Source organism: Pimephales promelas, chromosome 3, assembly GCF_988280905.1.
Source record: "Pimephales promelas chromosome 3, fPimPro1.hap1.1, whole genome shotgun sequence".
Taxonomy (NCBI): domain Eukaryota; kingdom Metazoa; phylum Chordata; class Actinopteri; order Cypriniformes; family Leuciscidae; genus Pimephales; species Pimephales promelas.
The window spans coordinates 11394066-11411619 of record NC_142771.1 but is presented as its reverse complement, the minus strand read 5'-3'; the positions used below and the strand labels follow the sequence as shown (position 1 = coordinate 11411619).

Sequence of the window (17554 nt, the reverse complement as noted above, 5' to 3'; positions counted from 1 at the left end):
AAACATAACCATCAGGTGGGCGTAAAAGGATTATACAAAAACCTATGAATGTGACGATACAAATTTATACGAATTATAGTTACAAACAGCCATGATAGTGAGTACAAACTATCCTCTTAAAATTTTATTTTTAGTGTTAGTGATTAACTTGACAGTGTCAATAAGTTTCAATGGTGCAATGAAAGGTTGTCTATTACAGTTTACGGTAAGATTGACATTCTCTACTGATTTGGTAACAGTGAAAGACAAACCACAAATACTTTTTTTTTACTTGAATGTATTTATTCACCATCTTCATATCATAATTAATCCAAAAAAAAAAAATTACACAAGCACATATTTAAATCTACAGCATGGCAGGCCTTCTGTTTCACTCCGTCTGGCCAGCCATACTATCAACCCACCTACAAAGCAAGCAAGCTACACAACACAAAACTAGAGCACACCCATTACAATGAGCAATGCATCCACATTGTTCATTTGTAGTCGTGTCTTTGATTATAATGGGAGTGCTCTAAATGTATTGTTTTGCATCAGTCATTTGCAATGTAGCTGAGGTGTATGCTATGAAACACCAACACTGTAAAAAACAAAAAAACATGGGGAATCCTTCAAAATACATTCAACCAAAGACACTGCAGTCAGAGAATAGAGTGTATTTCAGGGTCAAACAGGATATCGTAAAATATTTTGCAAGATATTTTCTTGTTGATATACTGGCATCTTTGTTTTTGAATTTTGGCAAAATTGCTCAAAATGGAAAATTGGGTAACACCTTATTTTACAGTGTCCCTGCTACATATTACATGTACTTATTATATAAATATCAGTAAATGATGCATAATTACATGCAAATAACTGTAAACCAAACCCTATTCATAACCATAACCCAATAGTTAAGTACATATTGTTTGATATCAATATTGGTATAATTACACAATAACAAGGACACTTTAAAATAAAGTGTAACCAAAAATGCAGATGACATTCCAACCCTTAATTTTTTTTTTCTTCCATATAACACAAAATGAGACATTATACGAAATGTCCAAGCTGCTCTTTTCCATATATGACAATTTATATTTCAAAAAGTAAAAAGCACCATAAAAATTAGTCCATATGTCCATATGTGCTTTCTGATGTCATACAGTATGGCAATTTTGGGCGAGCAACACATTTAATATTAATATTCTCTTCTACATCATTGATATGTGTCATGTGACCAATATCGACCCCAACGGTTTACATCAAGCTATTCAATATTGACTTTTTCAAAATTTTTTGATGTGACCTTATCACCATTCAGAGGCTTACTAATCGGTTCAATTGATAAAATGCATGTTTTGTTACATAGATTCAGCTTTCCATGTCTTCTGCATCCAAAGCACGGCTCTGGTTCTCTTGGGATACTTTTTACAAGTTCATTCCTAGACATTCCAAGAGGGTCTGAAGTTTAAAATGCAGATAGATGAGCATAACAGGCACTTTGCTTCCCTCACTGAAGAATTTGGCATCCCTTCAGTTTGGCTCCAAGAAACAGAGGCTTACGCTCACATGGATATAGAAGACGGACCCATGCGTGCATGATTTATCGACTTCCGCGATTACTCACATGCTTGGATAACATTAGATGATGCCAATTTTGAAAAATCTGTTTGAAATATCCAACAGGCTTGTTTTGCTTTGGCAGACAACCTCAGGCAAATAAGATCGCGGCCTTTGATCCCTTGTGGCGATAAAGCATTTCCTTTTGGCAAAGATTCATCCACCGCTACCTCACCTTTAACACACAAGGACTGATTTATCTCAGCCAGTTTCACTCAAAAGGCAAATTGGTCTGAGTTTTGCAAAAAAATGCCAGCAATTCTTATTCTTAGTTGACTTAACACTAAACCGGGACCTAAATGTTTCTCTTACTCTCCACAAAGCACACACAAGCACAAAATATACACCATGTGCACATATAGCAGACACCTCAAAACAAAGTCATTACAAATCTCAACAGGCATTTACCAATATCTACAACAATTATAAATTAAAATTGTGCAAATCGCCCCACATTGTATATTCTGCAGTAATCGTTGTCATGATCATCATGTGTTTGATGATCGAAAGAAAATAAAAATGTGCATCATCATGCACACAAATGCCACAATATGGGGCATCAGCTGCTCATTGTCATTAAAGTATGTCATTATACGCCATTATCGGCACTAAGTAGAATGGCAAAAAAGTCCAATTTCTTCTTAAAATCTAGCGGAAACCCATTCATTAGCATTATAATTGCGCTTAAATGCAGTTTCTCGACAACTACCGTATACTAAAATGTTTGGAATAAAAATGTATTTTGTCAGAGAACACAGCTTCAATGGTCGTCAATGAGGAAAAAAGACTTTCCTTCATGATTACGTAGTTACAGGATCTAACAGCAGCAGCAAACTGCTGATATTAACCAGACAAAACTCGACCCCATGGTTCAGACAGAGAGTCCCATCCCAAACTCAAGGTATTGGTGGAATGTTGTTATGTCAACGAAAAAACAGTTTTAGTGGCGTTAATGTCACTGAAATTACTCACTTAACCTTCGCCGAAACCTCATTTCAGTGTCTTGCAGTGGCATATCCTTGATCTGAGCATTAAAGGAATCATTTTGATCGATGTCTTAAGTTGGAATTTGTTCTACATTTTGTCTTTGCTTTCCCACATCCCGAAGTTCAACGGCAAATGATTTGAATGCCTATTGGGAGTTGCGAAGTATCTGAGAGAAGAAGCAGTTCCTAACTAACACTGACTCTTGTAGATGTCTTGTGGACTGTCATCTCCTCTGACCACTGACACAAGGGAATCCGATCTGGCATAATACTCCATTAAGGCATTGACCCAGACCCTTTGAAGTCTTCTTCATACAGTATGGCTCTAGTTTGCATGCTTGAGTATACCAGGCATGTTTCCTTGAAGGGCGCACATCATTAATAGTGATTAATAGTGGCACATTCATCTAATGTGTACATGACGTCCAGTTCACTATACAGAATCTGCTTTAAGCAACTTTCATCTCTGAAGATTGAGTCAGTGACTGATGGATTTGTACTTCACTTACTTTGGTCAATCTTTAGCCGTGTTTCCACTGTCTGGCCAAAGTGTTCTCATTACTTAACTGTTCCATTCTATGGTTTCATTTTCCACCGTGGGGCTGATGACAGAGCTCTTTGGAAAATAATATAAACACGTCCGTCGCTACCTTGGTAATACAAGTGTTTACGGACGGTCTGAGATTTAAAGGAGTAGTTCACTTTAAAAAAAAAAAACTTTTGCTGATAATTTACTCGCCCCCATGTCATCCAAGATGTTCAAGTCTTTCTTTCTTCAGTCAAAAAGAAATGAAGGTTTTTGATGAAAACATTCCAGGATTTTCTCCATATAATGGACTTCATTGGGAACCAAACGGTTCAAGGTCCAAATGAGAGTTTTATTGCAGCTTCAAGGGGCTTTAAACGACACCAGATGATGAATAAGGGTCTTATCTAGCGAAATGATCAGTCATTTCAAAAATGACTCGAAAAAAGATTTGTTCATTTTCATGAACGCGCGAGTCACGAACGCACATCACAGAAAAGAGCAAGGCAAGCAATTGTGATTATAAAACTTAAACTTTTTAAATTTATTTTGTAAATGACCGATCGTTTTGCTAGATAAGACCCTTATTCATCGTCTGGTGTCAGTGTTGTAGTACTCGAGACTCGTCTCGGACTCGGTCTCGAGACCATATTTTAATGGTCTTGGTCTTGTCATGGACTCGTGTGCATTTGGACTCGGAATTGACTCGTACTCGAACATTTTTTTTTCGGACTCGGAATAATTCCCGAGTTCACTCGAGTTCAATTAAAAATATTTTTCATGATTATTAATGCATGTTAATAAAATATTTCTTTAAATTGATTGACACGCCCAGTGATTGTTGATTTTCTAGTGCGCGACTCCGCATGACAAATTGTAATAAAATTACTTTTAACACCACCTACTATGTGGCCTTTTAACCCTAAACTGATCATATTTTTTAAACTCTAAGTAAATTCAGTAAAAAAAAAAAAAGGATTTCTCTAAGTAAATAAAAGTAAATTAGGTAATCAACCCTCACTGGTCTCGGTCTCGACTCGGACTCGACCGTCTCTGGTCTCGGACTCGACTCTCTATGGACTCGGACTCGACTCTCTCTAGTCTCGGTGTCGACTCGGACTCGAGTGAGGTGGCCTCGACTACAACACTGTCTGGTGTTGTTTAAAACCCTTTGAACTGTTTGCAGTTTGTACTGAAACTCTCATTTGGACCTTAACCCGTTGGTTCCCAATGAAGTCCATTATACGGAAAAAATCCTGCTTGTTTTCATCAAAAACCATAATTTCTTTTCGACTGAAGAAAGAAAGACATGGACATCTTGGATGACATGGGGGTGAGTAAATTATCAGCAAAAGTTTTTTTAAAAGTGAACTACTCCTTTGGATAGCAACAACATTATGGAGGATGAACAGATATTTCTTTTAATTTTATGTTCAACTTGTATTTACTTTGCTCAAATGGCACGTTTGTCAAGCGACAGAGAAACTAGCAGCCAAACAAGTGACCAATCCTGAGTGGCGACATCACTACATGCATTCTAGCCATCGTGCTTGTAATCATGCCATGTTGAACCAAGCTCAAGTGAGATGTAACTGGAACTGTTCCTTACCATTCTTACATTTTTGTTGGCCCAGCAGCTTTTCTGTTTTTGGTTTGATATTGGGTTCTATGACCTACAGAAAAAGGCACATGGGCAATATGGGGCTTGATCAGTCTATATCTATACCTTGTCTTGGCCATTTATTTCTAACAAATTCAAAGATGGTTTTCATGAAACTAAACACAAACAGCTTTACTTGTTACGTGTACCCAAAAGCATCAATTGATTCCAAAATATACAGTATGCAAACAAAAATGCTGGTGTGCTGCTTTCACCACAAGGCTTTTTCACTAACTTAACCAGCAGAATGTCATTGACCAATCAGGTGGACAGCATGGAAAATTGCTTGCGTGGAAATTTGTGTAGTGTTCCTTCGGTTCAGTACGAACTCACACACTCTGTAACGCATTAACCGGTTTTCTTACGTTTTCGATGAGTTCAGTTATCCACACAGAGACGCTGGTTGTAGATGTTTGAACCGTTGCTGGTTCCTTTTGGACCATGCAGTGCAGATGGGTTTTTTCCTAATAAATCATGAACATCACAGACAGCTATATTGTATAACACTAGAGTTAAGACTCTGTTTTCATCAAAGGGTTTGTTGGCATGTACATTTGTGCAAATCTTTCTTCTGCTCGCCCATGTAACATGAGTTTTCTGCTGAGCTTCAGAGAGGGCAGCGCTCTCCCAAACTCACACGGTTGCCAGGGACACACACATAGATACACACACACCTCTCGCTCCAGCCAGGGCTAAGGTTTCAGGGCCCTCAGCCAGAAGAAGTAAGAGTGGTTGGGCTAACCTGGAGTCTACTTCATCTCACAGGTTTCTCTCAGCATTGCCCTGTGGAACACTACAATACTTTCCAGAGTCCACCGCCACAATTTCCTCTGTTATTGAACTGCAGGTGGAGCCATCCTGGGGTGTGGAGGTGAACTGCAGGCATCCCTGCCCAGTACCCATACCATTTTGGTTGTTGGACACCAACATCTGCTTCTCTTCTGGGCTCCCAAGCCGGGAGGTAGTGGTAGCGATATCAGGCAGCTGAGGGAGGTTGGAGGAATGGACAAGGATGCTGCCACTTTTCATCTGAAGGGTCTGGCTGTAAGTGTGGCGGTACTCCTCCTCGATGTCCCTCCCAAGCTTCCAGCGTCTCCATTTCTTCAGAATCTCCGACTGAACCTGACCAATCAAGAAGATGTAGAATGGAAAGGTTTTGTGAATCCACAACTACCTTTGTAAGGCTGCATACATTAAAGAAAAGAGTTGAACTCACCTCCTTGTTGACGAAGCAATATAAGATTGCTACCAGCAGCCCCTGTGAACATGTCAGAGCATGAATAAGCAAATCTTTTAACGTCACCATGAAGTCAAAACCACAACCATCCAATCAATTTCCCATGTACAAAACTATTTTTTCTTGTTTGAGAAATGTTTCACTTCAAAAGACTAGGACTTTTGTTTCATGCCGACTTTGACACACCGACAAGGGGTGTCGCTTAACTACCATAGTATTTTACCATTTTGAAGAATACACAGCAAACTCCCCAGTGTTTAATTAACACTTTAAAGTCAATTAATCAAGGTAAATTAATGATTATGTTAAAACACAACCAACACCATCAGATCCCCTTTTCTATTTGTTCATCTGGCTGTTATAAGTCACATATAGCAGCCAAACAAAATCTAAAGTTAATGATTTAAGGGTCAAGAGCCCAGATAAACCAAACACCGATCACCATAATGGTGACTTAAAAATTACGGTTTTCTCCTTCAAAGATTCTGCTTGTTAAAGGGATACTCCACTTTTTTTTTGGAAATAGGCTCATTTTACAACTCCCCCAGAGTTAAACAGTTGAGTTTCACCGTTTTCGAATGTATTCAGACGATTTTCTGATATTTAGAAGAATATCAGTAACCAGACAGTTTCTGGTCCCATTGACTTCCATAGTAGGAAAAAAATATACTATGGAAGTCAATGAGAGCAGAAACTGTCTGGTTACTGATATTCTTCTAAATATCAGAAAATCGGCTAAATGGATTCGAAAACGGTAAAACTCTACTGTTTAACTCTGGGGGAGTTGTAAAAGTAGCCTATTTCCAAAAAAGTGGAGTATCACATGTGCTAAACATGAAAATATGAACGAGGCCTAGGGTTCATATTCAAAAGCCAATAAGCATGAAGTGCTTATCCATCTGCAGATGGATAAATAACAGTCAAGCTTTATGTCCTCTCTCTCTCCATCTCTCTCTTTATCTTAATCTTTACACATGTGAAAAGTCTCATCAGGACATTTCCTTCAGGCAGATGATACAAATTCAACGCATTGCAGCTGTGCTCCACTTGAGTGTCATTATCAGTTTGTCAAAGGGTGAGTCAGCCAATTTGTAGCGCCTGCTTTCTCAAAGCAATTAGTCCTGACAGTAAAATAAGCTGCAAAATGTCTTTTTTTTTTCCAAAGCTGCTGTCCGATCAAGGGACATTTGAATTCATTGCTGATTTGCAGCATATTGGGCTTTCAGGGAGATTTTAGCAAGGTGAAGTGATTTCTCTCTCGCATATCGAGAACATAACAATGTTTAATTTGTTATTACATCTAAACTTTGAGCTTATTATCCATATTTTTGTTATATTGAGAGTGCCTTAAATTTAATTAAATTTCTGATTTTGAATTGAGGTGACAAATTGGAGCAATTTGGTGTCGAAAACAGTATTTGTTGGACTACATTGATCTGTTTTGTGGGTGTGTTGCAATGCAATTCAGTCAATTCATTGCCCTATATCATTCCACTGAAAATGCACAAAATGAAAGGAAGAGTGATGGTGTATTGAGGCTTTCTTACCTGGAAGGAGTTAAAGAAGAGGTCGATGAAGAGCTTTGTGAGGCGCAGGGGTAGAGCACCATGTGAGGTAGACTCGTCAGTAACAAACGAAAACAGGACCGAATGGATCCCCAGTAACGGAATCAGAGTGAGGGTTGACTTAGCAAGCCTGAAAAAGAGGGAAAAAACACACAGGTCATCTGGAAACAAACACACAATATATTGTGCAAATGCTTTATGGGACAGATCACTCAAAAATGCAAATTCTGTCATCACTTACTCACCCACATATTGTTCCAAACCAAACCCACATGGCTTTCTTTCTGTTGTTTTAAAGAAAGTACTGAATGTTTTATACAAGGATTCTTACTAATGGGGGTTCATGAGGGAACTGCAGAAGGATCATGAGTAGGTGAAAAGCTAATAATTAAAGGGATAGTTAACTTTGAAATTAATTTTTGCTTCAAGATCATTCAAGATCATGTTTCAAGGTCATTCAAGATGCAAGAGTCTTTGTTTCCACAGTATTTTCAATTTTGACATTTTTCAGTCAAACCGTTGTTGTCTATCAGTCATACACTCGAGGCTAAGGGGGTCCACCAAAAAGCATGCACAGAGAAGTCCAAATTAAACATGATTTAATGACTCGTAAATGTAAGTAAACATTGATGGAATAAGACACGAAACGAGCGGTATTTATAGCAATATAACAGTATTTATATCGTTTTTACCTCTTGTAATCATAGCCATGACAAAATGATCTGACGGCACGGCAGTTTCGGTCTGCACATGCGCCGGAAGTGATCGCTTGCGCGCCTATGTCACTCTTTGTTTATACAGAGATTTCAGAAGTTTTACCTTTTACTAAACATATTTAGAAATACGGGAAACCGCAATGGAAGACGATTTCGGTATATCTAAATATGTTTAGTAAAAGGTAAAACTTCCGAAATCTCCGCGTAAATATTGAGTGACGTCACACGCAAGCGATCACTTCCGGCGTAACATTGAACTGATTCAGTTCGGTTCAGTTGGACATTGCAAAACTGATTCAGATCACTTGGACATGGCTGTGATTTCACGAGGTAAAAACGATATAAATACTGTTCGTTTTCTCACACAAACCGCTCGTTTCGTGTCTTAGGTCATCAATGTGTACTTACATTTATGAGTCATTAAATCATGTTTAATTTTGACTTCTCTGTGCATGCTTTTTGGTGGACCCCCTTAGCCTCCAGTGTATGACTGATAGACAACACCGGTTTGACTGAAAAATGTCAAAATTGAAAATACTGTGGAAACAGACACCTACAACTTGGATGCCCTTGAGGTAAGCTAAAACATATCAAAAATTTATTTCAAAGTGAACTATCCCTTTAAACAATGTGAAATTAAAATAAATCAACATTCTACTTATTTAGCATCATGACAAATATATATATTTTCAAGACAACTGTAATCTACAACAGTAGTAAAATAACTTTTACCATAACCAACATTAGATACAGTAATCATGAACATATGAATGCAAGACTGAAAATCCCTCAAATATATGCCACAGGTCTCACATCTTGATCACGTTTGCATGCAAATTATTAAAATATGGTGGATATTGTGCATCAACACATCACATCCTATTTGAAAATGTTATTGGTTTTCAAGTCTCTCATAACCAGTCGTGATGCAAAATGTTTGAAGGCTCTGAATTAAAGGAGATTTTCAGCAAATAACAAGCTATTCCTCTGAAGCAAAAGGTTTGGAATAAGGGTGAATAAATAATACCAGACATTAAATTTTTGGGTGAACTAACCCTTAAACCGCAGGACACCCACCGGAACTTGTAGTCAGTATATCTCATTTGGTGCGCCCTCAGTTTGGACACGAGGATCCTGATGATGTGGATGAATATGAAGAAGTTAATCTGAACAGAGAAGAGAGCATAATAATGCCCTGGTTAAGACCATTATGTCATATTAGCAGGACAAAGCACAACAGTTCCCTGACAGTCATGTCAAGTCACCTTCATTTATAAGGTGCTTTTAACAGTAGAACAAATGACAAATTGAAATGACTCAGGACGACAGACTGGGGTGGCAAGAAGAGTGGGGGAAGGAAGTCAGCAATGCTTGACAGAGTCTGGAAATGGAAGTAGAACAGTCCAGCCCTATGAGAATTCAAACATAGGAATTCCTGCCCAATAGGAACACTTGAACAGCAACGTAGAAACATCTCTGCACATTGCTAAGTGCTCATCTGCACTTCACAGCCAATGTGAGCATTATGGATGCCAGACAATTTTACACATTATTGCGCCTTTCGTCGCAATCATGTGGAAATACGACACTGGAGTAGGGGAGGGAGGGCGATTCTTTGAAATCATAGCTCTAGACTCTAAAACATATTACATGAAGTCATCTCCTGATGTACTGAGAGAGTCAACATTATATGGCAATATGCGCTTTGTGCAGAATGGAAATGACTTCAAATTTGAATGCTGTGTTTAATGCTAAAGCAAATGCAATGCAATTGGGTGTGACGGTGTGAGCATAAATGGAAAATGCAGGGGCATAAAACAGCATAAAACACTTAACCTCCCTGTGTTCCTTCTGTTATGTCAAATGTCAGTGTTCATATCATAATTCTTACTCTGAATATGGAATATGGCCAAAATTCAGAATTTAAGATTAGCCTCTTTTTTGGTAATGAATGTGAATTTGAATTAAAATGGCCACAGGATTTTAAATTGGACTGACAGGAGTTATATAACTAAATGTCATTCGTTTTTTGATTATATTGCTTTTAATATAGACTAATCATGCCTATTTAAGGAGCCCGGGACAAAAAAAAATATGGGATGCATGGAAAACATACATTTCTAAGCTTTTGTGTTCTCTCACAAAACGTTTGCATTTCTCCAAGATACTTTCTGAATGCAAAACATTTTGCAGACATTAGGGAACCATTGAGGTTTGTTCTCGCTTTTCAAGCAAGTACGGCTGATTTATATACTAGAACTATGCTAAACAGTGTTTATATGTGACAAATACGTACATATATATATAAAGTGAGTCTTCAGAAGATTTGGATTGAGCCACTCGATTCCTATGGATTTATTTCCTATTTGATCCCTTTATGAACTTCTTGAAGTCAAGTTTTGGGTGAAGAGGCATTCAATTGAGGGACAGAAATCACCCAGATTTCATTAAAAATATCTTAATGCGTCTTCCAAAGATGAACAAGAGTCTTTCGAGTTTGGAATGCTATGGGGGTGTAGTGACAATAGAGACTGTTCTTTTTATTATTTCTTATTTTATTTTATTATTGACTTGCTTTAACTTTGCTCAAATGACGCGTTTAGCCAGCTACAGAGAAACTAGCAGCTAGGCAACAGACAAGTGACCAATCCTGAGTGGAAACATTAATCCATGCACGACGTGTGCGGTGTGTATGCGTGCCGTGTCGAACCAAGCTGAAGTGGAAATATAGGTTGAATTCCAAACAGCGTTTGTGCACATTTGAAGGGCACTTCGGGAAGGGGACATCATTTGTATGTGTGTTTTGAACTGAATACAAAGGGTCCTTCCAAAAGGCTGTTAGTGAAGGGAACATGTTGGTTATATCAGCCCATTCTCATCCCAAGGCGTCATCTAACTGACACCTTGGGAAGCACTTTGAGCATGCTTCAATATCTGACGCTTTTGGCACCCTTTAGCGTCAGTTAGATGACGCCCTAAGATCGCGTCTAACCCCAGACCTAAACCTACCCGCGTCATCTAACTAAGGCTTTACCTTAAGCGTCAGTTAGATGACGCCCTAGGATCGCGTCATGTAACTGACGCTAAAGGCGTCGAAAATTGAAGCATGGTCAAAATTGTCAGTTAGATGAAGCCTTGGGATGAGAATGCGTTGGTTATATTAATTTCAAGATAGTCATTTTATAGTTTATGGTCATGGGCAAATCCTCGCGATTCATTTTAATGTTAATGCATTGACAGAATAATTCAAGTTGTTTTGTTTTGTTTGTGATATTTCACACACATTTCGTCATACGAGTTTCATAGGTAAGAAATATGTTTAAAGTAAACGTATATGTAAAGTAAATCTGACTACATGCAGAGCACAGAGAGAACACACTCACAAATAGATAGTGCATATTTTAAAAAATCCTCATTATAATGTGTATTTATAATGGCAACAATTATATTAACAGCAATAATAACAAAATTCCTGTTTAAGAACACCTAATGGGGTCGATGGACGCCACACTGCATTGTATTGGTAACTTTCCAGGTGAAGATGAGGAAATTACATGTTCTTTCATTGCTCCCTTCAGCAAGTGCGTTCCAAAATGGCTACATTATGACACGCAAGTTCCCTGTTCCCTCAAAACGCCACACTTCAAGGGCTCTGCCCTTCGGAGTAAGTAGTGAATAGGGATGCTCACTTCCGACTGGAATTCATTCATAACCGTAACCATTTCTTACCGTTCATAGAACTGTTCGACCTAACGGTGGAAAATCGGCTTTTAAAGGGTTAGTTCACCCAAAAATGAAAATTCTGTCAGTATTTACTCACCCTCATGTTGTTCCAACCCCGTAAGACCTTCGTTCATCTTCGCAACACAAATTAAGATATTTAAGATATTAAGATCACTCCTGCATACAGTCCATAGGCTTCTTGAGGGAATGACTCTTGCTGGCCTCCAAAAGTCATTAAAGTCATCGTTAAAATAGTCCAAGTGACTACAGTGGCTCAATCTTAAGTTTATCAATCTTTTTGTGCGAAAAAATAAACAAAAATAACGACTTTATTTCAGCTATTCGTTTATTTCTCCTTCTGCGCGAGTCAGGTTACTAGTTTAATAGCGTAAGCTTCTGTTATTGTACGTCACACGCATCACACACATGACCAGCGTCGGCCAATAGTGAGCCTACGTGTGACATAGCTTTATGCAATCACACTACGTAAACTGACTACAGGCCCATGGAGAAGGAAGTGGATAGTTGAAATAAAGTCGTTTTTTTTGTTTATTTTGCGCACAAAAAGTCTTCTCGTCGCTTGATAAAGTTAAGATTGAGCCACTGTAGTCACTTGGACTATTTTAACGATGTCTTTAATGACTTTTCGATGCCAGCAAGAGTCATTCCCTCAAGAAGCCTATGGACTAGTATACAGGAACGATCTTAATATCTTAAATATCTTAATTTGTGTTCTGAAGATGAACGAAGGTCTTACGGGGTTGGAACAACATGAGGGTGAGTAAATACTGACAGAATTTTCATTTTTGGGTGAACTAACCCTTTAAGTCTCAAGTCTTGTCTGGGCTAAAAGTCTAGCAAAAAAAAACAACTAATACGTTTAACGTTTTGTGTTGTACCGCCTTCATTCTTCATAATTAGTGGAATTATAACTGTGTGTGGTCATCCCTCTGTACATCCACACTAATACAACTTGGTTTAGTACTACATGCTTTTTTATTGCATTATTTCTAAATCTGCCAACCCTTTTCTTTTTAAACACTGGATCACTGAAGTTGTAAAAACATATTTCCGAGTCGAAAAGAATATTCAATGACAAAAATTTGATTGATTGGGATTTGTGACATAAGCAGATGTGGAGCAATTAAATGTTTAAATGATGTTAAATAATTACAAAAACAACATAAAAGAGTCGTGTTGGTAATGTTGTGTGTGCAGGTCCTGAATCCATTCCCCCTCTTTACTTCTACTTTCCTGTCCAATCTCCAGATAATCAAGGCAAAAAAGCAATTTTGGTTTCATGTTGACTTCAAGGGTGGAGGTAAAGTGGCATTACAGGAGATGAAGTGTCATTAACAGTGCTCTGGATGTGGGAGACTCAGACTGATAAGTACAGCTAAGAGAGGCTGTCGAGGGACACGAACGAGTGTCTCACTCACCAACACGGCCAGCAGGATGGGAGAGCGAATGATCCACCAGTACTCCATGTGAATATTCTGCATCCAGCATCTGATCAACAACAAGAGATCAAATACGTCACAGTAAATGAGCAAATGAGGCCTACTTGTGCTCATTAAATATAATCAACACACACAACATAATCACTTGTAGTTAACACTTTATAAAGGTTTATACCTTTTTAGAAAAATATACATCAGGCTTTGGAGGATTATTTATAAATCTTTTGTCGGAATTTTCAATAAACTATTCCATGATTTAATCATTGTTTTATATTGCCATACTGCATATTTTGACAAATATAGTTTCAATGAATATCGGAAATCTGCAGCATTATCTTAGTATCTGGAGTGATAGTGTAAAAAACGCAGCGGCATGCCGGTAACAAATAGCATCGCAGACACATGACAGATGACATGCTGTCTGGTGAGAGTGGAAATGATGTGCAGCTTATCAACATGATAGAGTGAATCTTTTATCTGGCCAGTACAGCAGGATGGACGGGTTGATGAGTGTGAGAGAGCATGAACCTTTCCTCAACCCTTGCACAACATGACATATTAAAGATATACAACCTACATGGCTTATATCTGTCACTGTGCCTGCTGGTGAGGTATAAAATAAGTTTAGGAAAGTGAATAGACAATCCCTTGTAAAACTGAATGCATATAATGTATATATATATATATGAAATCCAATTAGCTGAACTTTAAAGGGTTTTTGGACCACTTAAGTAGGACTTGAGTACATCTTTATATGTGATTTAAAAATTAACAAAATTAAAGTTTACTGCTGAATGTACTGACAAGCATTTATAGACTAAAATATACTTTGATTTCTATTGAAACTTGTATATATTTGGGTAATATATATATATATATACACACATAAAATCCAATTAGCTGAACTTTAAAGGGTTTTTGGACCACTTAAGTAGGACTTGAGTACATCTTTACAGTAGCGGTTCTAGGCACGGGCGAACCGGGCAGTCGCCCGGGGCGGCATCTCTTCATGTCACATGGGGGGCGGCACGAGCAGTTAAAAAAAAATCCTCTGTCCCGCGAAGGTTTTCTATTTTTTATCATTTCAATTCAATTATTGGCAATGGCGCCCCTGCTTGCGGAGAAGGTGCCGTGCACAGAAGCGATATCAAGGGGGTCTCTTGATTAGTTCACGTATCGCGTCTTTTGCGCGCTTGAGGTCGTTATTTCAAATAGGCGATTAGGCGCACGGGAAGCGCGCTCATTACGCGCTCGCGGGAGGCGCGCTCATAATCTTTTCAGTATGGGAGTGCACACGTGCACCCAAACACTTGGGGTTTTTTTCTCTTCTCCGTAAATAACTCTTTTAGCAGAGCTTCAGCAAGCGTTTTTCTGTGGTGGAAATACATTAGCTACTAAAACTTCTTTGCCATTGTGGAGAGCGCGAGTGCATGGTTGTATAGCAACAACAGCCATGGGAAAATCGGACCGAATTTTACTATTAAAAGATCAGCTACTGTGCATTATAAATGTCAGGAATATATCTTTATTGACTCATTCTTTTTATAGAGATGATTGAATGCTGAAATATGAGGTTTATATATTTTTTAAATATTTTGTGTTAACCTTTTTTTTAAGTTTAGTAGGTAAGATAAAAGACACTCCTTAAAAACAAATCTTTAATGTTATTAACTTGGTGAATTGATTTCATTGTGTATTAGGCTTTTTGAACAAGATTCTGTGATCATGTTGGTCACTATATTCATGAAATGAAAATAATTTACATAATGATCAACTTTATGTGTTTTTATAGTAGCCTATAATATGCAAAGTACAATTTTCTATTTTCTAAATAATCTCTGATTCTGTCTTTTTCTCTGACATTTTAAGAGTGACATAGGGCTACAAAAGCTATTTTAGGTCTATAACAGTTTGGATAGTTGTTAATATGATAGCTGTTCAAAATTATTTAAGAGATAAGTATTGTGTTACAAAATAGGCCTAAGTGTCTCTCTGACGATTTTACTTTTAAAAACTCCATTTAGTGACAAAGTATACTTTAACAAGTCATAACTAAAAGTGTGCCATGCACATAATTCAAGGCAATAACCAATGCGCTAATGGTTACTTCCTCCCTTTAAAGTTAGATTAATCTAGCAAAAGAACTGGATTCTATTCACTGTGTTTTTCAAATGAACGGAATGAGATTTTATTTTTGGGGTGTTTTTTTTTTTTTTTGGTCGGTTGGTTTGGGGGGGGGGGGGGGCGCTCGAAGGGGGTCTCGCCCTGGGTGTAATTCAAAGTAGAACCGCCACTGCATCTTTATATGTGATTTCAAAATTAACAAAATTAAAGTTTACTGCTGAATGTACTGACAAGCATTTATAGACTAAAATATACTTTGATTTCTATTGAAACTTGTATATATATGAAGAGTTCAGATACAAAAGCCTCTAAGTGCCATTTGAAATTCTCTTAGAATAATCATTTCTATCAAGCTTGTATATTTAAATTCAGTAATTTCACTTAAATGACAATTAATAGGTAATCTTCATTGTCATTTAAGTGAAATTACTGAACTTAAATATACAAGCTTGATAAAAATGAACATTCTTGAAGAAAATTTCAAATGGCATTTAGAGGCTTTTGCATCTGAACTCTTCATATATATATATATATATATATATATATATGAAATCCAATTAGCTGAACTTTAAAGGGTTTTTGGACTCCTTAAGTAGGACTTGAGTACATCTCTATATGTGATTTCAAAATGAACAAAATTAAAGTTTACTGCTGAATGTACTGACAAGCATTTATATACTAAAATATACTTTGATTTCTATTGAAACTTGCATTTCATGTATTAAAATATATCTATAATAACACATTTGTAATCATGAAGTTGCAATTTACTTTTATAATATCTTAGTTCACCCCAAAATTATCCCATAATGACTCGCCCTCAAGCAATCCTACAGGTGATATAACTTTCTTCTTTCAGAAAAGCACAATTATATTTAAAAATATCCTTGCTCTTCCAAGCTTTATAATGGGAGCGAATAGTACTGGTGATTTTGAAGCCCCAAAAAGTGCATCTTTCTACAATAAAAGTAATATCATACGACTCCAGGGGCCTTCTCAAGTGAAGTGACGTGTTTTTGTAAGAAAAAATATCCAAATTTATAACTATAAACTCTAATCACTGGCCGAATGAATGATTTACAGTACAAGATTTTGTACTGTGCAACTTTAAGGACAGTGTTGGCTGCTACAGGCAAAACCCAAAGGCAGGAGTGGATGTCGCAGCTACAGTACATAAAAGTGCTCAATACTCATCTATCATATAGAAGCTGAATATCTGCATAGCATCAGAGCTTTTGACATCTGGATTAAAAGTAGCTTGTGTTCACAATTTATGTATTTGATTTGTTATAAAACAAACGCTACAGTGACAGAGTACTGTTGTCTGCCAACTCTCCAACCGCAAAAACACGCTGGCTTCCATCAGTCTTCCCGACGCAAACACACTCATCCCACGTGGCTCCAGATAACTTACTCTTCATTCTCGTACAAGTACTTCACAATCACCCACGGCAGCACGAATATCAGAGGGGCGCCTGAGGGAGAGAGAGAGCTTGTGAGATGAGGCATAAACCATCTGCCGTGCTCTGTATGAGGAAACTCTTCAACCCTGTTAATGAGTTCACGGTGTAAAAGCTTGAACCTCTCACCCCAGCCAATGCACAGGTAGATGCCGAAGTAATTTCTCTCCGTCAAGACTGTGACGACCAGAAGGCTGTGGAGGTAGATGCCCTCCACCAGCAGCCAGTAGCTGTTAGCAAGTATGCTGTATTGCATCATCACCACGGCAACTCTGCAGCCGACGGCCGTCTGAAACACATGAGAGTTGACGTGAGTTTTTTGGGTCACTGAAAGCTTTAGGCTAAATTTTAACCTGCCGCCTCTATTCAGTAAACAGGTATTTAAGCCAAATCTATACAAACATGCATTTCAAGGAATATTCCCAGTCATTCCTGGCCATGAACGGCATTTTAGCGTAGAGTTCAACAGCAGAAAGCTGTTTATGAAAGCAC

General features: G+C 37.8%; 1 protein-coding gene across 5 annotated transcripts in view; it reads right to left on the bottom strand.

The window, feature by feature from the left end:
- Positions 1–260: 260 nt before the first annotated feature.
- Positions 261–17554, bottom strand: part of gcgra (glucagon receptor a) — a 100611-nt gene continuing 83317 nt past the window's right edge. For 4 of the 5 annotated variants that reach the window (XM_089128233.1, XM_089128234.1, XM_039662875.2 and 1 more), the window contains exons 8-14: positions 17192–17351; positions 17017–17077; positions 13458–13527; positions 9373–9461; positions 7562–7709; positions 5994–6035; positions 261–5899 (exon numbers count right to left, since the gene is read on the bottom strand). In XM_089128233.1, coding sequence (XP_088984359.1) covers positions 5537–5899; positions 5994–6035; positions 7562–7709; positions 9373–9461; positions 13458–13527; positions 17017–17077; positions 17192–17351 — 933 coding nt within the window. In that variant the 3' untranslated portion in view covers positions 261–5536. The remainder of the gene's footprint in view (positions 5900–5993; positions 6036–7561; positions 7710–9372; positions 9462–13457; positions 13528–17016; positions 17078–17191; positions 17352–17554) is intronic. The other variant, XR_016155060.1, reaches the window with a different exon arrangement.